Raw genomic sequence first — 20,514 nt, forward strand, 5'->3', positions numbered from 1 at the left:
AATATGTCCATACGTGCTGTACATGTGTGTGTGAATATGACCACACACGTGCTGTACCTGTGTGTGTGAATATGTCCATACGTGCTGTACCTGTGTGTGTGAATATGACCATACGTGCAGTACCTGTGTCTGTGTAGTATTACTGCTGGTTCAGCACTCACCCAGCAGCGCCCTGTTCAGGGACCCTGAGACAGTCGAGGTTGGGCTGTGCTTTGGAGTTTCTTCCCTTAAACTGGCCAATGTTAACAGTTGGTAGCTGGAAGGGGCGGTTCATGCCGCCTGAGGCAGGCCTGTGATTGGTCTGCTGGTGCGAAGAGGCGTTCCTGTAGTTGGCAGCATTGTCAGTGTACCTCATTCCCCCATTCTGATGGCCAACTGTTTGGAAAAAAAAACATGTTACAGAGGTCAAGTTAAAACTAAAGAAATTCAGCACTTAAGAAATGGCAGCTAAAAAAAACTTTCTTGTGCAACTTCCTTTTAATATCCATGTGATATCTGTCATAATATAACTACTTTAAAAAAATTTAAAAAAAGGTATCAAAACTACAGTTGTTACAGATCAGTTAGCATTAGCATTAGAGTTAGTTAACAGTTAACATAAGATCCTTTAATGTGAAAAGCAATATTGTCTCACCAGGAGGTCCAGGGGCAGCCCGGGTGGGGTAGTTCTGGTGGGTTCTGGAGGTGCTGGAATGGCTCAGTGCAAAGTTCTTTTTAGAGGGACCTGGGCAGGAGAAGAATGTATACCATGACCCGTTATGAAATAATTAAAGTGTATATCAGCATGAGAGAAAGAGAGAGGAGGAAGGGAGAAGGAGAGGCAGGAACTTTGCAGAAGGAAAGAGAGCCCGCTTGCTGGTTTAGGAGCAGTAGTGGCTGTTGGGACTCACGTGTGTTCTTGGCCAGGCCCGGCCCAATGCTGACCTGCAGCGTCTTATTGGACGGCTGTAAGATGGCCTGGTCTCCCTGGCCCTGCAGGAAGGTCACCTGACGGGTGCCCGCAGCGCTCCAGGGGCCCCAGCTCTCCTTCTTCAGCTTCACTTCAAGTCTGAGGAGGAGGAGGAGGGGATGAAGAGGGAGGGAAAGTTAAATTATGTAGAAGCAGGTGCTTTACTGTGTGAGAAATCTCTGGTGAATTTGTGCGTGGAGCCCGACTCACGTGGTGCTGAACTTGAGAGGCAGTTTCCTCTGGGTCTTCTCCTCGAACCTGCGGGCCAGTAGGCTGATGAACTCCGTCTTGAAGACGCACTCCAGCAGACTGTCGTACTCCTGCTCGTGGAGGACCAGGAAGTCATCCTGCATGGTGCTGTGGGCACAGAGAAGGGAGGAGTAAGAGGATGGAACGGGAGGGGAGGAGGAGCACACCATCCAATCTTACCACTTCTCCTCGTTATTTCTGCAGTGCTGTGCACCCCTGATTGTTTTTGCAGTCCTCTGTGGGGTGTTCCTGATTGCATGCCCAAGAGGAACAGGAAACCTAAGTTTGGAAGTGAGGGTGCAGTGGGCATCATTGTGATTGGCTAAACTCCTCCCCAGGTACCCCTGCCTCACCTGAGTGACAGGCCCAGAATCTTCTCCACCTCGATCTTCCTCTTCAAAACCTCTGTCACCTGACCTCGCTCTGGGCCCTGCTTCACTTTCTCCCGTCCAATCAGGTAAACACACTTCGGCGTCAGGATGAGGTCCCTTTTAATGCCCTGGATACACAAGGGGAGAGAAACTGTGAGTGTGTGTGAGAAGTAACTAATGTTCTTCCTCTGATCACAGTGGATTCCAGCCAAGCAGGATCTGCCATCAGAAACCACTGCAGAGATGCCTACACTGCTGTCATTGGGGGGAAAATGTCAAGACAATGTGATGGTAAGGATTAACCTTTGGCTTCAGATTTCCTGCAAAAAAAAGTCGAAAAAAGAAGAGAGTGCCCAAGTCCGCACCTTGAATCGGCGGTCGTATTTGGTGACTTTGTCGGCGAAGTCGATCTTTTCCCTCTTGGCCAGGAACTTTCGGAGCTCGGGCCGGTCGTCCATGCCCAGGTAATCCCCCACAAAGTTCCTGTTCAGGCTGTGCCTCCGCCTCTCCTTCCGGTTCAGCACCAGATCAGAGGCTGGAGGGACAAACGGACACGCAGCGAGAGAGGAGGAAACGCGCACACACACACACACACACACAAACGCAAATGCGCACACACAGGAAGAGGTAGACATTCAGAAACAGAAACAGAAAGGGTAAGAGATGATGGGCATGCACTGCATTTCGGCATTCATAATTTTTTTCTTGTCTGTATTTGTTCATGGCAGTTTCCTGTGCATGTGTGCGTGCTTGTGTGTGTGTGTGTGTGTATATGTGTGTGTGCTTGTCTGTCTGTGTATGTGTGTGTGTGTGTGTGTGTGTGTGTGTGTGTTTGTGTGCATGCCTGTGCGTGCTTGTGTGCATATGTGTGTGTGTGCTAAAACAGCAGGTCTAACATACCTTCCTCCCTCATCTGCACATACTTCTTGCGGGCTGCATACTTGCGCCATGCCCTCTGGATGCTCCTGGCGTAGCCGTCAAACTTACGCTCCCTCATCTCCTCCAGGAGGAAGAGCTGGGGACAGGGAGACAGGTGGCCACTCATTTACACCCGTGCTTGCTTACATCGCTGAAAGGCTTTAAGATGAATAGTGGACAATTTCTCTTGTTTTAGAGGTGCTTTGAATCCGTTTTTCCTTGTGAATTAGATTCTCTTACCCTCGAGTACAGGGCGGTATCAAGACCCTATGTCACTGCATACAGGTTAAAACCAATGACCACAAGTGCAGTGTACAACTACATGAATGCATGTACCTTGACTTATGCTCCATTAAGTTTCAACTAATTTCCTGCCAGATATTATTTTTCTTTCTTTTCTATCACAGCAAGCCTTCCCATGTCCTAAATCCCCCATCCCATATCTCAAATCCTGAGTACCAAGTCTCAGAAAGAGAGTCCCTGCTTGGCTACGCTCTCCCCCACCCCCGCTCACCCTCTATCACAGCCAGTTTCCAGCTCTTACTCCACGAGTCTAAACATCCTGTTGGGTGGCAGAGGGCGCTCAGAGTGCTGGCACAGACCCGGGCACTGCGCTGCCCGCTGGTGAGAGAGGCCCTGATTCAGCCCTGCCACTGCTGGGACAGGCAGAGCACTTTATCTGTAAGACCACCCAACTGCGGATAGTCCTGTCAGTGATGACCATAGGTGTGTGACATCTGACACGTATCTGGATGAAGAAGGGGGAGTGGCTTGGCAGTTGGTCCCTGAATGCACACATCCGCAATAGCTTGCTGAGGTGCGAGTGTGTGGAAAAGTCAACAAGTGAGCTCACGAGCATCCTGCAAGCTGAGCTGGCTGAAAACTGTGAGAGAACTGCAATCACCGTGGAAAAAGGTTCAACATCATCCAGCCCCACACCGCCATCTCCAACCACACAGTACAGCACTTTTTTAATTCCCTTAGTCTTTTTAGACCTACGCTGTGTGAATGCATTACTTTTGGAGGCAGAAAGAGCAGATTTTAGCAGAAACACTGAATACCACTGATTAATAATATTAACATAATTTAATGGCACCGGGGAGGGGGTAGTGCTTACAGACTCTGGGGCTTTGATGAACACTTTTGTGCGTCCCAGCTGGAACTGGTCCTGGTCCATGTTGACGGCCCGCAGGAGGTGAAGGACGCCCTGTTTCTCGTCCCCGCGCCACGCCGGCCACGTCTCCTTGGTCAAGATGGCGTACCTGAGGGGGAGGGGCAGACTTTACCAGGATGTCATGGGCTGTGTGAGTATCCCTCAGTAAACTGGGCTGTCGGAGGAATGAGAACCCGCAAGCGGACATTGAGTGTGTGTGTGTGTGTGTGTGAGTGTTTGTGTTTGTTCTGCACTGACTTCTGCAAGCGCCCCTCTCTCTCAGATCGTCTCTGCGCGTGGGCCCCTGCTCCAGATGTGACCCCCTGCACGTGAGCTGTGCATGTTTACATGACTGAAAGGTTACGGGACAGAGAGGGGTGTGGCCTGGGATTCGCAGCGCTGCAGCAGAGCTGGGCTGGGCAGGGTGGTGTTGGCGGAGAGCGTCGGTGGCGTGATGCCGCCCCCCCCCCCCCCCCCCACCCCCTCTGCATTCCAGCAGCGGTCCCGCTCGGCGGGTCAAACGTGTGGCCCGCTCGCTCGGGCACGCCAACGCAAACACTAACGGAGTGAGCGCTTCCTGACCGCCGGCGAGCGCTGACCCCGTCTTTTCCCTGAGCACAGGGGGGAATGATGGCAGATGAGACAGACGAGCGCAGACTTAACCCCGCGAACCCACCGGTCACTCTCTCTTACTTTTACTGTTACTTACTATTTATATTCCCTCTGCACCTCCCTCAGCCTCCGCCTCTCTCCCCCTCTCTCCCCGCGGCTTGCTATTACTATGGCCATGCACTTTATCATACCATCTTAGACGCAGGAGGTGGGTCATTCCAAGGCCACTGACATTGGTATGGTATGTGTAACTATGGAAACGGCCGTGTGCAGGATACAGCTGGGATTTGAGTTCATTTTGTGAGCGAGCCCCCTGCTTAGAGAAACTTCCAGAGCTGGGGTCCTTCTCCAGGCAAATTCTTCTACCTATGTTCTGCCTTCTAGCCAAACTTCACCAGTGTGTACATAAGTAATGGCTTATCTACAGCATAACTTCTTAAAAAGTCATTTTAAGTATTGAGTTCAGTGCATGTTACTTGGGACAGCATCATAGATTCCATTTAAAAAATGGCGACATTGTAATATTCATAATATTATACATTATATAAAATTTCTAATTTGTTGCAATTTATTTCTCATTTCTGAATGTTTCAACCACATTATGTTTTTCCTGTGGGAGATGAAAATGGAGAGAAGGAGGGATAGTGCTTGGCAGGGGCTGGTGCAGTACCTGTTGAGGAACTTCTTGAACATTCTCCTGTAGGCATAGCCGGCACGCCGCACACGGATGTTCTCCTTCAGCCCCAGGTACTCCACCTGATGCTTCACTCTGCAGAGAGAGAGAGAGAGAGAACAGGGGTGAGCGGCATAAATATGACCCCCCACCCTCAACACACACACACACACACACGACAACAGAGCCCTTCACACAGGCCTACTACTGCATGTGAGTGTGCGACAACTAAACAGCAGACACCTCAAACATGTCCTTTAGCTCTCATACCAGAAACAAAACACTTAACTCCTCCTACAATGAAAAACATACAACTCAGATTCCTCAGGCTCATGTGAAATTAGTTACAGGAAGGGGGGCAATTCTCAATTCAGTTACCCCAAGAATGGTTCTAAGGGAAAATAAAGTCCCGTGCAACTAAATAGCTCCCCAGGGTTTATTTTTTGAGCATATACATCTTCTGCTGAAGCTTATTGCTAACAGTAATGACATACATATTTACAGTTATTGTTGTGTGGGGAACAGTCTTTCAGAGAACAGCCCCAGGTCTGTCAGCTTGAAGAATCTAGCTTTTTCGCCGTGTCTCCCCCACATCCTGCGACCCTCGAGACTGAATGTGCATGTGCTCGCTAAGAAAACATCAATCCCAGCTCTAATTAAACAGCCAAACCTGAGCTCCTGAGCACTGCCACACACAACAGGAAGTACATTAGCCCCTGAACAATGGAGCACAGTCAATCAGTACATCGTGTTCCCAGTGGCTTTCTCAAAGGAAGGCATTGTGTGCGTGTTTGTGTATGTGTGCCTGCATGTGTTTGTGTGTGTGTGTGTGTGTGCGCGTGTGCACTTGCACATGCGTGGGCGTATTTGTATGTGTGTATGTGTGAGAGAGAGACAGGGAGTATCTGTATCCCTGTACTAGGTTATATGTTGCAAGCCTGCTTCAGCAATTTTTTTGAGAAAGTATACCTTCATGTATGGTGGGGGGAGGACCAGTTCTAAAACTTAACCCTAATACATCAGACACCGGAAGGGGCGTGAGCCTCACACGGCTGTCTGATGAGTGATGTCACAATGGAAACCATGGCGATGTCAGTTGATGGACTTCACTCACCGGCCCTCCTCCCAGTCCTTGGGCTTCTTGGTCTCGTTTGGTTTGATGCAGCGGATGTAGTGTGGGGTGCACTTCATCAAGGTCCCTACAAGGTCATTGGCTTGTTTCTGAAGGCAAGAGCAGAAGGAGAGGAATGGTCCTTAGGCATTCTAAACGAAATGCAATGAGAACCGGGACACCTGAGAGACTCAGTCAGAAAAGGATCCTATTTCCTCTAAACTGTAGAGAATTGTTTGCATAAAATAAAATTTTAAAGTTAGAAAAGAAATATGGCTGTCAGCCCACTCTCCAGTCTGGAAGACTGATCAGTCCAGATGAGACCAGGACCTGGATTAGAATACCACTCAGTGGAGGCCGTGAAATAAAACAGAATACCAGACCACCAGCTCTTTTCCTAGAGGCACACGTGTATATATTATATATCAGCACAGCTGCCACAGAGTGATCTTCAGCTTAATGGACCTTGATTTTGCTGCCTGCTGTTGTCGGCCTTCCTTTCTTGTCTGCATTGAGGTTCTCTGGGAACAAAGCCCGGATGAAAGGTCTATAAAACAGAACCAAAAAGAAAATGTAAGGTTCACTCCAGAGTTGCAGTTTGAATATAAAAGATATTAAGTATTATAAAACTGCTCAGATTCCACAGTCTCTTAAAAGTGTGATCATACCAGGTACTTTCAATATGACCATGTGTGATTATGACCACAGTTTCCCACATTGGAGTTTCCCTTGCAGTCAGAACAGAACAATGGCATGAGGCATGGACTGGCCAGCTGTGGGTGGTGTAGCTGGCGTAGAATTTGCAGCCAACAATAAGACAATGAAAAAAATCTCACTCCGTGCTAATGCTGGAACCAAATTCGACAAGAGTGGAGATGTGGGAGCAGAACATTTCCAGTCCTGCCATAATCTGGCAGTCTCTTCATCTGCCTGTGTGTGTGTATGCACCCACCTATGTCTTCTCTGTCTGTGTGTGCCTTCCGCATGCTTGTGAGTGAGTGAGTGAGTGTACGTATGTACGTGTCGGTGTGTATATGTGTGTGCTTTTCCAAATGAATGAGACTCACTGGACACTTTTGGCAGGCACTGCAAATATATAGGGGCGCACCACTATATAGTGGATGTGCCTAAGTAGTGTGTATCACTGAAGGGAGTCAGGGCTTTATGGACCAAGACAGCCAGAGTCCCCTACTGCCCCCAGGGGCACAGACCCTTGGGCTGTCAGACCACGGGACAGGGGAACGGATCTGTTGTGTGGCATTTGCAGTTTGGGCCCATTGGAAGCAGGCACTCACTAATCTAAAGGCATCTTGTTGCATAGTCATGCGCAGACAGAATGTACTGCCACTTACATTTCACTGCTCTGCATCAGCTCGATAAGGTCAGTGAACAGGACGTCCCGGTTCCTCTCACAGAACCCTTCTGAGTCGTACGATACCTGGGGACAGGTGCACAGGGTTGAGTGACAGGGGAAACACCACGGCACGCTAGACCTATGGTCATAGCTTTACTCTTAATCCACACCAAACCCAACACAAACCCAATCTCTAACCCAAAACCCCACAATTATTTACACGCTCGCTCGATATTACCAAGTGAATGGCGCCCCACTACTGTGATGTTTAAATAAGAGAGAGGAGCACCTTTCCAGCGTAGTGGTGAATGATGAATCCCTGGTTCCAGCTGTTGAAGTGCTCGTGGGAGTTGATCTGGACTCTTAGTTTCTGCAGCATGGTCTGGTCGGCTCCCTCCCCCACTGCATGCATGGTGGCACACACATCATCCAGGATGCACATGATACCAGGGGGATTCTGGGGGTGGGGGAGGTGGGCGAGGGGGGGATGGGTAAAGAACATAAAGAGCTCCTGAGATCAACTACCTCATAGTGCCAGAATGGGTGATGGAAATGATGACGATCATGTCCAGTATTATGGTTGTGATAGAAAGAGAGGCGGAGCTCAGGAGGTGCAGAGGAATATAAATTATAACAGTAAAAGTAAATGACGGTGGGTTCGGTTAAGAATAGAGATGGGCAACGATGGCAGTATTTGTTTCTATTTTTCATGCCAGTTTTTGTGCTAAATTACTAGCCTAATTATTAGACCTATAATTTATGCCATCATTTTAGATACATTTCATGATAAAGGCATGCATGACAGGCACTGACTGTTCTTGTGTCTCTAAATGAAGCATTTTACTGTGGTCTAATTGTATGAGTGAACCCAGTGTTGCTGTATACAACCAATTAGCTTATTTAGCCACGGTACCGTAACTGGTGGAAACAAAAACCTGCATACACATTGGCCCTCCAGGACCAGAATTGCCCATCTCTGTTCTAGAACGTAAACTTTTTGGGCATGGATCGATACCTGGCTATCCAGAAAATATACAGTTGGTTTTGCTTAATGAACTGTAAAGTGAGTACATAAAATATACCATGAACATATACTATATTTAAAATAATGGGTTATTCTATATACAGGCCAAGTGTCACTAGAGATGTGGAAGTCTTTGCATGAGATGAACTAAGCTGCTGGATAAAGTAAGTGAGGAAGTGAGCAGAGGTTTAAAGGAGGGCACATGTGTTGGAAAGTGTGTAAAGTATCCCATACCTTGGTCTCAATGAGGTCACACACAATCTTGTTGTTGAAGTACTCAATAGGGGTCCATCGGATGCCTTCCTGCACATACTCTTCCTGGGAGGAGAAGACACAGGAAGTCATACACAAGAGGAAGACCTGCCACAGAGGCATTCTGGGTAACAGGAGGAACAGCACAGGAGGAACTTGCGAATGTGTTACCTGTTCAGCTTTCAGGGTAAGCTCTATGAAAATTTGCTGGAGTTTCTCATTCACAAAATTGATGCAGAACTGTTCAAAGCCATTTTTCTGCAAAGAAAACTGCCATCAGTAATAGCTGACACAAGACATGTGATTCAATTCTTTGTGATACACACAAAATACTAACCTAATTTTTTTATTATTATCTTTATTTTTCTCTTTAAGTTCCATTATTAGTCTATTCAGTATTTTACTCTGAGTTTGGGATGCATATCAAAATAGTTTTATTTATTTATTTATTCTTCTTCTTATTATTATTATTATTATTACTAAATAATAACTGTAATATTTTATTTTGCATTGTTGTGTTTTAATATATAGAAATGAAACTTCAAAAATTGCTAAAATAATATGATCACATACTCTGCCCAGCTCTGAAATGTTCTACTGGGGAAAAATATTACATAGTGGTACATACTGTCTGCTAACAAACGGTTCATGGAGTAACAAGTCTGCAGTTATAGACAATGCCATTGATGCCAAAGATGCCATGAGTTAAACCCATAATCACGGCCTACTAAGCAAATAGTAATAAGATTAGAGATGTTCATTAAGGCTTATCTGTCTGGATCTAAAAATGGGATGTATGCGGAAAGTTAAAAAATTCTGTTTGTGCAAATGTTCTAAATAATTTAAAAGCCTTTTTTTAAACTGAAAAGCTAGTTCCATCCAAGCAAATTTTTCATAGTATCTGATACACGTGAATATATTCTGATATGCATTAATAATCCAATATTTAATTGCTGTTTTTGTTGTTCTTTCAATCAAGTAAGAAAATGAATACTGTAGTGAATAATAAATGCACTTACTTGGAAAATTTCGAAACCATAAATATCCAACACCCCTATATTCCAATCCTGATGGTCCTTCACCATGGCTTTATTGATAGACTGAAAAAAAGAAAGTATTAAACTGTAATGTACTTTTTAAAATCTGCTGGTATTCATTACAATTTCATGCCAACTTCTGCTTAATTATTTATTCAGTCCTGTTATTTACACGATCCTTTAGCTTCTTGTATCGTTAAGCTCATTGTTGACAGCTGGAGGCTGTTCTTGTATCCCTATATGAAATGTTTTAGTGTGGTCTCATCCATAAGTGAACTGAGGGAGAGTAATTGGTGGAAACCAAAGCCTGCCTATACATTAGCCCCCAGGAATGGGGGTTCCACCCTGTTCTAAATGGTGACATATACAGTGCCTATCAGTAATTCTTCAACTAGCCTGTAATTTAATGAGATTAACTCCTGTAATCACAGTCTAGTATATCTATTTATTTAGTCTATAGGTTTCCTCCACGGGTGCATGTTTTGTGTATTAATCCTGCAAAAGTGACTTGAGAAGGAGGCCAATCCCCACGCAAGCTGGACACTATCAGTCCAGTGAGACATTTGTGAGGGCTGCCATCTCCACTCTCAGTGTCCTTGCTTCATTAAAGAACATGAACTTCTTTATTGCCTTCAGCTTCTGCAACCGCAGTACCAATAGGACCCCGCAATGTTAATGAGTGCTTCTGTACGTGGGCACTGTTTATATGGTTGAAGGGCTGTGTGTGTAATTTTAAACAGGACTGCCACTGAGAAGGGCTCCTCCATCTTGGTTAGGGCAGAGGAGGAAATGTGCCATAGCCCCCTTAATAAGCTGCTGGGTGGGCAACAGGGCTTTACGCTGACATTTTTTTCTTTCTCCAAGGAGCACATATTCTCCTAAATTGGAAAAAATTAGGAGCACACTAATGCATCCCACTTAGTAGGCGTGCTCCTAATTAACGTTTCCATTTCAAACACATTCATTTTCAGGAGCAGACGCGAGAAGGAAGAGCAGGTCTCTTTACCTCCACCAGGAAGTCGAAGACGTGGGCGTGCAGGGCCTTGGCGAGCGCGTCGCGGGTGTAGCACGCCTGCTCCACGTTCAGCGTCACGTCGATGGACTCGGACTTGCCGCCCCATTTGCTGTCCATCGTTCGGCTGGTCAGCTTCCCCTTCAGGCCAGTCTGATCTATCCCGAGCAGGAATGCTGGGAACGCCAGGACTGCCGGGCGGGGAGAACAGAGTCATCGCTCAGAATGGAAGTCAAACGCAGTGCACTAGCAATACGTGCGAACAGCACGGTTCTGCTTTTCAGTTAAGTTCAGGTCAGTTCAAATTCACATTTATTTGTATAATACTTTGAGATACTGTCACAAAGATGTTTTACAGAAGAAACCTTGGGCAAAAAACCAGGCCTGAACCACCCGAAAAGCAAGCAGTTAAGCTTAAAAAAGAAAAAAACCTCCCTTTTCCATTTATTCTTCATTTCTTAAAGTTTCCACATTATTATGGGATAATTTAAAGAGCAAAACCATCATGCTGATGCAAAAAAAACAAAAACAAATACCTACATCAGTGCAGACAACATCAAACATGTCATATAGTGGAAAATGGAAAACCTTAAGATGAACCACAGAACAGAAGGAAGAAATTGGTTTGCAAGAGACATGTCTGCACAGAACAGTGTGCTTCTGTACCCTGGCATTCAGTGTCATCATTCAAACTGGGGGAGGGGGGGTAGAGATGGGCAGATGGGCAGAGGGGAAAACAGGAAATACAAAATTCCCCAGAATAATTTTAGGCTGTGATGCTATGTACTGTATTGTGCCCACACCCTGAAATCTTCATTTTTCTCCTGTAATTCAACGTGGCACGGAAGCGTTTGGCCGCGGTCCTGGACCTAACACAATAACAGCGTGGAAGGATGCCGCAGCCAGGAGGCTGAAATATGCTCTCCCTTCCGTCTGAGAGAAAGACACCCGGGAGGGCCTGGGAAAGGAGCCTGGAAGAGCGGGCTGGAAGCGGTAGAGAGGGCCGCCGACGTACACTCCTCGCTCTCCACCGCCGCGTAGTTCCCCGCCTCCTTGAAGCTGATGTTTCCCAGGTGCAGCACCCCGGCCACGATCTGCAGAACCAGGGCGCGGTCCTCTGTCGTGATGCCGATCACACTCATGGCATGCTGGGTAAGGGGGGGGGGGGACACCATGTTCAACTGCAGCTTCCACACACCTGCAGCGGTTCCCTGCTGCTAACTGCTACGAATGCTAAAAATCACTTTTAATCACAAAAAATATAAACCAAAGGGTAAGCGCTTTGCTAGCCATGCCCAGCACAGAAGAAGTCAAACATCTTTAAAAGGCTAATGAATGGATTTATAAATGCTAAATTTGTCCAAGAAAATACTTCAATTAACCAGGTTTCATTTCATTCTCACAGAACTATTATTGGCAACCTTTACCTCAATTAAAAGTTATTGAAAAAATCACAATAGTAAAAAACAGGAGCAGGAGGACAGAGAAAGGAGAGGGAAGAAGACAGAGAGATGGTTGACCATATTTATAGAAAAGTGCTTTACTTCTTTACTGTTATGACATTCCTTCTTTTTTTGTTTGAGGAAGTTCGTTTCAGGTCATTGTCATTCCATCACTATTGTGCTCTTCAAGGCGGCTACACAAAATGTAGCATTCAACAGGAAGGCTCACCATCGTCTCCTGAAAGTCGCTCTTGTCATTAATATCATCTACTTTGTAGGACTCCGACTGATTGAGGTAGCTGTAGTAATCTAAATCAGTGATTCCGAGACTACTCTTCTGGTCTTCCCTGGCTCCTTCTATCAACTGCAAACACACAAGGAAGTTACACAAGGATGGTTAGCACCGTTTGCCACATAATTTTAGACTGAAAGTCCTACAAATGGCTCTTAAATTGCTTATTTGCAGAAATAGGCTGGAGCAAGATGTCTCAACATTTTAAAAAAATCCCTCCGGTCACCAGAAAAAGCAATTGGTGCATGGCTGAATCACTGTTATTTCAGAGGCCTTGTGCTATACTCTGTATCCGGTCTTTAAATGTCAACAAAATTGTATTACGGGAAATTAAACCTCCTTTACCATGGCCACAGACCTCAGGCGGTGCACTTTGAGGGACAATAAAAACAAACAGCTTTAAGAAACGAAATGTAATTTGTAGTTGTTAATGTTCTCAAAAAGAAAAAAGAAAAAAAAAGTCAGGGGCACATCAGGCACAATATCGTACACTTTTCCCACACACATGGACCAGGAGACCAAGCAAACATCCACACACAACACGGACGGGTGTCTGAGGTCCCCACCTGATAGAATATGTGGAAGCTCCTCTCTCCTGGATTTCTCATGACGACCCGAGATTTTTCCAGCAGGAAGTTGGAGATTTTCCCCCCGTCTGGCTCTCCACCAGAGCTGAACTGGATCTCAAAGTATTTCCCCTGCAGAACGACAGCGGAGCTTTGGAATCGAACAGGGGAGTGCTAAACCGAACAGCTGACCTCTCAGGGAGGAAAAAAAGAAATGCAACACATTGCTGCCTCAGTCATAAACCTGTACCCCATTCATAAGCCTGCTGTGAGCTTCATAGGAGTGTGGACATCCATTCTACTACGTTAGTCTCATTCCAATGGATTCACACTAAGTTTGACAATATCTACCCAATTAGCATGCTTTCTTTTCTGAACCTTTCCATAATAACAGATCTGCATGCTTTGCACATGGTGGACAATGGAACCATGTTCTGCGTAAGAACAGTGAGGACGGCCTTGCTGTGCGTGGGAACGCTGCAGTAAAGCAGTAAACGGCTGCAGTGTTCCTGCTCGCGCCGTGGCGGCCTTGGTTTGGAGCGGCCCGGTGGAGTAATAAACAGTGGCGCTCTGCCTCGCTCTGCGGACAGCCTGTGCTCATTCTGGCCCCTACGGAGCCCGCACGTCCCGCCGCTCCAGTATAACTGAGCACGCTCGGGGCCAACGGCCCCGGCCAAAAAATGGAGCGCAGAGAGAGAAATTACTGCACACGTCTTATGTGGAAAAAAACGAAACAAAGCAAGACGAAAAAAGAACATGCTGTTATTTGCATTTGAGTTTCTCTCTCTCACACTCGGAACTGAATGTGCTTTGGTTTGCTTTGGTTCTGGATTGGCATTGGCATGACTAGCTCAGAGAACAGGACAATATCAATCCCACCCCAGCCTTCCCTCTCCCTCTTTTCCACAATCGGAGGAAAGTGCTTACGAATCTGCTGGAGTTGTTGTTCCTCAGGGTCTTGGCATTCCCGAAGGCCTCCAGCAGAGGATTGGACTGAAGGATGATGTCTTTGACATGCTGGGAGGGCAGAGGTGACAGGTGAGTACAGGAAATTGAACTGTGTTGCACTGCACACCCACATCTATAGTGAGCGGGACCTTCAGAGAACACACATACTGACTGGAGGGCATCAACTGCCAATGTAGCCTATCAAAGGACAGTTGAAATCAGAACCCTGGTGATGAGACAGATAAGTCTGTTTGCCTTTCCATGAAAACTGAAAAAAAAATAGTGGAGCTGTGGCATTTCTGAGGCATTCTTAAGCTGCTAAAAATACAGTAGGCAGTTTGCCTGCAATTTCACTGATTCTTTTCCTCACCAAAGCGGCGCAGTAGAAATTGAGTGGCTGTCTTTTGCAGTCTGTGTTGTGAGACTTGAACGGGGTGCCTGTGGACCCCAGTCCCAAATGCCAGCAGAAGCTGTTTATGAGGAAGTGTGCTGTTTATGCTCATGACCATGTGTTCATTTTCACAAGGAGGGAGTCTGAGATGTTTTAGTACCTGGACCTTGGCCCCCCCGCCGGACACTCTGGAGATGTAACTCATGATGTATTTTGCTGCCACAGTCTTTCCAGCCCCACTTTCACCACTGAGGGGACAAAAGAACACCACCCCAAAATGAACACCATCAGGGCTATGGGGAGCATAGATCATATGATTCTTCTATAGCCTTAATAATGGACAACATTTGAGAGATCTCATAGGTTTTTGGATAAAAATGAGGACATGATCGTGCTGTGCACGTTCAAAACCAAGCAGACATTCTCTGGATTGAGACAGTGATACCACAGCTGGATGAACAAGGACAACCAACATTCTGCTCGACAGCAACACTGTCCAGAAATCAGAATGATTTAAAAACTTCCTGATTTACCACATTCTTTATTTTTAGCTATCCTGCCGGTGGGCATCAGTCTTCTGATGCATTTTCCATTTTTGTCTTACCCAATAAATGTTTCCACTCTGCTACAAAAATACATCTTAGCAGAAGCCTTGCAAGCATGTCATGATAATGACATTAAGACCAATCTATCTCCTCCTTCTGCTCTTTTAAATTTGGCATGATTAAATGAATTCACATATGGTATGTGCATTGGCTGCAGATGGCAGCGAATGTCACATTTTTATTTAATTTTTAAAGGGTAGCCATGTTGGTGATGGCTCTTTGAAACAGAACAGCTGCATACTTAAAAAGCCTGAGGACACCACTTCTTCTTGAAGAAATGCACAAGGGTTTGTGATGCCTAATGCATTAAACAGCAGATAAGAGCATCATGATAACTGTATAGGCACACCATTACTGTTAATTCCCCTCACCCCCATATTCATAGGATCTAGCATTGTCTCCACTATCCATTTCCTGCAGTGTTGAAGTAAACTGGTACTGAACATTTGTGTTTGGTTTGCAGTGGTTACCATGGCTCCCAGCTATTGTCAGTTCAGCAGACTTCAAAAAGCTCTGGTGTTCCGGTATACATGCAGTTAGCTTTTCTTCTGTGTCAGGGCTTGAGGTAATGCGTCCTATTTATAAACTCTATTGGGGAGGGAAGGGGGGGGTTTCCCCATTTCTATTGTACTTGCACTGTAGACAGAAGGCAAACACATTGCTAACTTCCTCTGATTTATTGGCCAAACATAAGAAGAAAGAGACAAAAAAGAAAGAGAGTCCATGCAAGTACTGTAATTCTCAAACTGCGCAATCAGTTGTAATATTTTTTTTCTGTTCAGTGACGCCTGCAAATGGCTAATGGGGAAATGAATCACAGTCAAATGTCTCCTCAATGGCTGTAAATTCTGTTTATGGTTATCTGACACAAACAGATTACATTTTCAGTGTTCCATTCACGAGAATGTGATACTGCTATCCACTGCGTGGTGCAGCTTCGCTGTTCAAGTATTTCGCTGTACGAAGGCACTCAAGGTTCCAGTTGGAGGTGTGGTCAAGACCAGGGCTGAGCGGCTAGTGACTCTGGAAAACCGCTAGCCACAGTGGCTGGTTAGCCAAAAAGTTAACGTCAAGCCCTGCTTGTAACGGATGGACCTCCTTTACACTAGCAATAAAGTGCTGGCTCCCACCTCACTAAGCCCATGTGTGTGAATGCTGTTAATTATGATTAATTCTGCAGCCTTTCTGTCACCACCATGTTACATAATGTATTTTCCTCTGTGAGCATATTCCTCTGTTAGCTTTTTTTGTAGTTACTGGAATTCCCTGAGAAAAATGTTCCTTGTTCCATCTGTTTACATTCAGTTCACAAGAACTTAAAAAACAACTTGAGGCTCCAGAGGAAATCCCTATTCTTTATAACAACGTATGTGATGAGAGGGGCTGAAACACCTAAATTCTTATGAACCTGGAAAAATTAACCACAAAAGGTTCAAATAGATGAATGTAAGAGCAGAATCACCACCCAACCACCCACCCAGGGTTGGGAAACTGAAACTTTTGGCAAACTCAAGCAGGGAAATGTCATTTAAACCTGAACTATTGGCTTCCCCTCTACAAAAGTGAAGATAGGGACCAACAGCAATGTCCTGTAGAAACACGAATAAGCTTAACATTGCAAACTTGCCCTTAAACAGGCATTACCAGTAACCAGGATATGCCGCCTAAACACAGGGAACAGAACGCTGTGGTGAATCTAATTGTCATATGACAAAATAGCCTTTCATTGAACTGCCCATCTATGCGTGTGGGACTGCCCAAGATAAGCAAATTTTATACAAAGTTTTGAGCGGTAATGTGTTATTATCACTGAAACATTTCTGCTCTGTTTCTATTTCAGGTGGCCTTCCCCCAAAAAGGAGAAAGGTTAGAAAAACAGATTTGTGAGAAACTTCAAGAAGACGGCACCAGTGCTGCATAACGATCTGAAGTCCTTTATTTCACAGTGAGTTATACACTCTTTATAGCGGGGACAAAATGGCTCTGGTAAAGAGACGCTGACCGCAGTGCCTGTACAGCAATTTCACAGGTGGCTCTGTTTGCTAATCTGGCCTTTTGCCATTATGCTTCCGTTACTTTTATCCAGGTAAGTTTGCACGCAGCTGCTGGCTATGCAAATAGGCTAACAGGGAAAAGTGCTGGGGCTGAAGTCAATGGCCATGAGGTAAGAGCTATGGTCACCAGCCTCAGGTGACCTCTCACATGGTGAGACAATGAGTACTTGCTTAATAGACAGTCTAATGCAGGGCTACTTACATAGCATAGCTTTTTTTGAGGTCACCCGTTTATACAGCTGGATATTTTACCGAAGCTTGCTGAACGGTGCGAAAGTGAACCAGAACCTGGGAATTTCCAGCCCGCAAACATGTGATACAGCTTTATCCCTGAGCTGCTCTCAAAAAAAGCACCTCTTATCCCAGAGCTTTGAGTCCAGAGTTCCTGACACTTCCAGAATAACACTGGGTGACTAAAATGGCCATGATACAGAGGCTTCAATTAGCTCTAAAAATTGTTTCATTTACAAATGTGCTTCTGTTGTATGTCCAATGTAAAATCCATTAGCTGAGTGAGAGCAGGAAAATGCATAATGCTTTGCACACGTTTTAGTGAAAAGAGTATCAGAGAGAACCATGCAGGTGCACATTCTGTTATATGAAAGTGGCTGGAGCAGGACTCCTGCGGTTTATTAATCCCAGACTGCCTTTTCCTCAATGCCCTGCAGTGGAACAGATTTCTAAAGCCAGCAGCCACTAGTAAAATATGGGCCCAGGGCCATTTTTTTAGAACTTAAAATATATAATTGAATGGAACTATTTCCCCTCTCTGTCAGGAAGAATGATATTTTATTATTTTACTAGAGAAACACTACAGATGTTTATAGAAGCATAGAAAGCCTTAGTATGTTCCTTTCCCCATTTAGCCTTATTATTTAATGGTACACTCACATACATTGCCATCATCCATCCAGTCAAACACATCTTTTCCATCTAACTCCTCCCTATGCGCACATTCACCTCATACCAATGCTCCTATTGCCAAATAAAATGTTGGAACATACCCTGACAGAAACCATTTCCATCCCCCACATACCTGATGATCACGCATTGGTTCTCACGGTCAATCATCATGTTTCTGTACATGTTGTCAGCAAGGGCGTAGATGTGGGGTGGGTTCTCGTACTGGGCCTGTGACCAATAAGAGAGCAGCAGAAATACCTCAGGTGGGGGTGGATAGCTTTGCCGAACTGATTGAATTATCTGAAAATCTACAGTGGCTTTTAATTTCTTCTCTTGTTCTGGGGCGTCCGGAGGATCTTCACTCACCGCACCCTGGTACAGCTCCACCTCCTTGTCCCCAAAGTACGGCATCTGCTTGAAAGGGTTTACGGAGATGAGCACAGGACCGATGTACGTCTGCACGCGCACACAGCGGGGGTCAAGGGTCACAACTGTTTTTTCCATGGCTTGAAAAAATGAATCCGTTCATTTCAGTTCAGTGAAATTCTGGGCTTTACTTCCTCATTCACAATGCAGCCTAGTTGTAATGTGAGCCTACGTGATAAAATCTACCGTACACTTACTACATTAGACAAACTGCATGTTTTTAAAGATATCATAGCTCAATACATAACTTTTTTTTTCATCTGCTTTTTAAGATTTTTAGGTTCCATAACATATTGAAAAAATCATGAGCGCCAGATGCTGGATGTAAATAATAGAAAATAAATTATTTTAATCAGGGTGCAGTATGCTTTCGTGTATCCGCACTAGATCATTTTTATTTATCTGGGTCAAGGCCTTTATGAGGCCCAGCACTCAAAAAGGGCAAGTGTACTTTCTGTGGCTTTTTAGGGAGGATGTTGGTTTGAGTGAGTGAGTGACTGAGTGTGAGAGTGTGTGTGTGTGTGTGTGTGTTCGTGTGTGTGTTCATGTGCACACAGGTTTTTGGCTTCCTATCCCAAATCTGCAGTGGATGAACAAAGCATGTATTGGCAGGGGGATAGCAGTGACCCCAGGCCAATGTGGTATTAGCTGGCACACTCTGGTGTTGCTGCTATTTTTACCACAAGTGGAGGATTCATTAACTGTTTAAAATAGCTTATAATTGTAAAACTCCTATATTACTAATACACAGTCTTTTAAAATGGTCTTTCAAAAAGGAGTCTTTTAAAAGACTCATTTTTCTATGAGAGATTAAGAGGACTACATTTTCTGTAGCAACCATACAAAAACACTGGCCACATACCTATAAACAGTCCAGGCCCATCAATGAATCAGCTCAACAGCTGCCGCGGGAATTTCTCATATTTACTACCACTATATCCCCCTTTAAAGTTACCTTTAAAATGAACGCTATCCAGAGGAAAAATAAAATAAATCTAAGGACCAGACAACACAGTGGCATAGTCATAGCCAGTTCAGGTTTCTGGTTCAAATACCAGGTATGGCACGTCTCTTTTACCCTTTAGAGAGCTATTACTTCTGCAAATATCCAGCTGTATTCATTGCGACATAAATTCAAAAGGCATGTAAATTCCACGAAAAGAAACAGTCTGTGAAAGCAGTTGAATAATATATCTAATACGAGTGCTTTTTCTATCCTGGTCCTGGCAAACTCAGGGTGAGTTGTAGATCATGGGTCATGAGGAAGTGAAATGCAAAACAGCACACTCCCTTTTACAGGGAAGAGGGGAAAGTGTGAGAGCTGCCTAGCATCAGCATTCTTCAAACCCGCAAATATGAAGGATACAAAGATATAGTCGTCCATGTATCTCTTCTTGAGGTTCTCCACAATGGCGTCCTCGTTGATCTTTGTCAGCAGGACCATGTCGTCCACGCCACTCTGTTTGACATTGTGGCTCAGCCAGTGGTACCGGTAGTGCCCCCTGCTCCCCTGTGAACACACACACACACACACACAAGAACACACACACAAGCACATAATCACGCAAGCACACACACACACACAAACAATGTGAAATAATGTCAGTTGGTTACACATATTCAGTCGAAGACTAGCTGTCTTGGCACATGGGCTGAAATTAATTGACACTCTCATCAAAAACAAAAGTGGTTCTGTCTAGCAATTTAGCAATGATGTTGCAGATTTTTTGAAAGGCTCTTGTTTCTATCCTACAGTCCACCGAGCAACCAATTTTCCACACAGACATGTCTTCATTTGACCAAATGAAGGTTTCATTTTGCTCTCACAGATGTGAAGTGTTTTCTTCTCTAAAGAGACACTCTGTACAAGGGCAGAGAGATAGCAGTGTCCTGTCTGACACTTCTTTCTGTCTCAGCCTCTACTTCTGCTTTTTGTGCATCCAAAAAGCTGAGGTCATTCATCACGAGCTGTGAGTCAATGTCATCTGGCTCATTCTGGTGGGGATCGCAGCGTGCAGTGAGGGGTGAGTCTCTCTCTCCGAGACAGCGGACCAATCAAAGACCCTCTGCCCCTTTGTAACATTAGTCAACAAGGGAAAAGAGTCCAACTCTGTTTAAGTCTTCCCAGCCTGTCTATTCAACTAAAAAGGCAGCAAGTGAGTAACCCAGCTC

The 20,514-nt window shown here is 45.2% G+C and overlaps 1 protein-coding gene across 2 annotated transcripts in view; it reads right to left on the reverse strand.

The window, feature by feature from the left end:
• LOC135241973 (unconventional myosin-Ie-like) overlaps positions 1 to 20,514 on the reverse strand; it is a 41,226-nt gene that overhangs the window by 4,255 nt on the left and 16,457 nt on the right. Inside the window, exons 2-26 of one of the 2 annotated variants that reach the window (XR_010326186.1) lie at positions 19,709 to 19,852; positions 18,283 to 18,372; positions 18,050 to 18,144; positions 14,515 to 14,602; positions 13,943 to 14,032; positions 13,016 to 13,147; positions 12,387 to 12,521; positions 11,731 to 11,863; positions 10,710 to 10,906; positions 9,686 to 9,766; positions 8,838 to 8,924; positions 8,649 to 8,732; positions 7,680 to 7,847; positions 7,389 to 7,474; positions 6,502 to 6,583; positions 6,040 to 6,146; positions 4,923 to 5,021; positions 3,605 to 3,749; positions 2,470 to 2,584; positions 1,935 to 2,104; positions 1,552 to 1,697; positions 1,160 to 1,306; positions 891 to 1,048; positions 635 to 724; positions 23 to 375 (exon numbers count right to left, since the gene is read on the reverse strand). Coding sequence is in view for 1 of the 2 variants with exons in the window: in XM_064312803.1 (XP_064168873.1) it covers positions 162 to 375; positions 635 to 724; positions 891 to 1,048; positions 1,160 to 1,306; positions 1,552 to 1,697; positions 1,935 to 2,104; positions 2,470 to 2,584; positions 3,605 to 3,749; positions 4,923 to 5,021; positions 6,040 to 6,146; positions 6,502 to 6,583; positions 7,389 to 7,474; positions 7,680 to 7,847; positions 8,649 to 8,732; positions 8,838 to 8,924; positions 9,686 to 9,766; positions 10,710 to 10,906; positions 11,731 to 11,863; positions 12,387 to 12,521; positions 13,016 to 13,147; positions 13,943 to 14,032; positions 14,515 to 14,602; positions 18,050 to 18,144; positions 18,283 to 18,372; positions 19,709 to 19,852 (3,083 nt within the window). In the remaining variant the exon portion in view is untranslated. The remainder of the gene's footprint in view (positions 1 to 22; positions 376 to 634; positions 725 to 890; positions 1,049 to 1,159; positions 1,307 to 1,551; positions 1,698 to 1,934; positions 2,105 to 2,469; positions 2,585 to 3,604; positions 3,750 to 4,922; positions 5,022 to 6,039; positions 6,147 to 6,501; positions 6,584 to 7,388; positions 7,475 to 7,679; positions 7,848 to 8,648; positions 8,733 to 8,837; positions 8,925 to 9,685; positions 9,767 to 10,709; positions 10,907 to 11,730; positions 11,864 to 12,386; positions 12,522 to 13,015; positions 13,148 to 13,942; positions 14,033 to 14,514; positions 14,603 to 18,049; positions 18,145 to 18,282; positions 18,373 to 19,708; positions 19,853 to 20,514) is intronic. The other variant, XM_064312803.1, reaches the window with a different exon arrangement.

The sequence above is a fragment of the Anguilla rostrata genome, chromosome 16 (genome assembly GCF_018555375.3).
Source record: "Anguilla rostrata isolate EN2019 chromosome 16, ASM1855537v3, whole genome shotgun sequence".
NCBI classification, from domain to species: domain Eukaryota; kingdom Metazoa; phylum Chordata; class Actinopteri; order Anguilliformes; family Anguillidae; genus Anguilla; species Anguilla rostrata.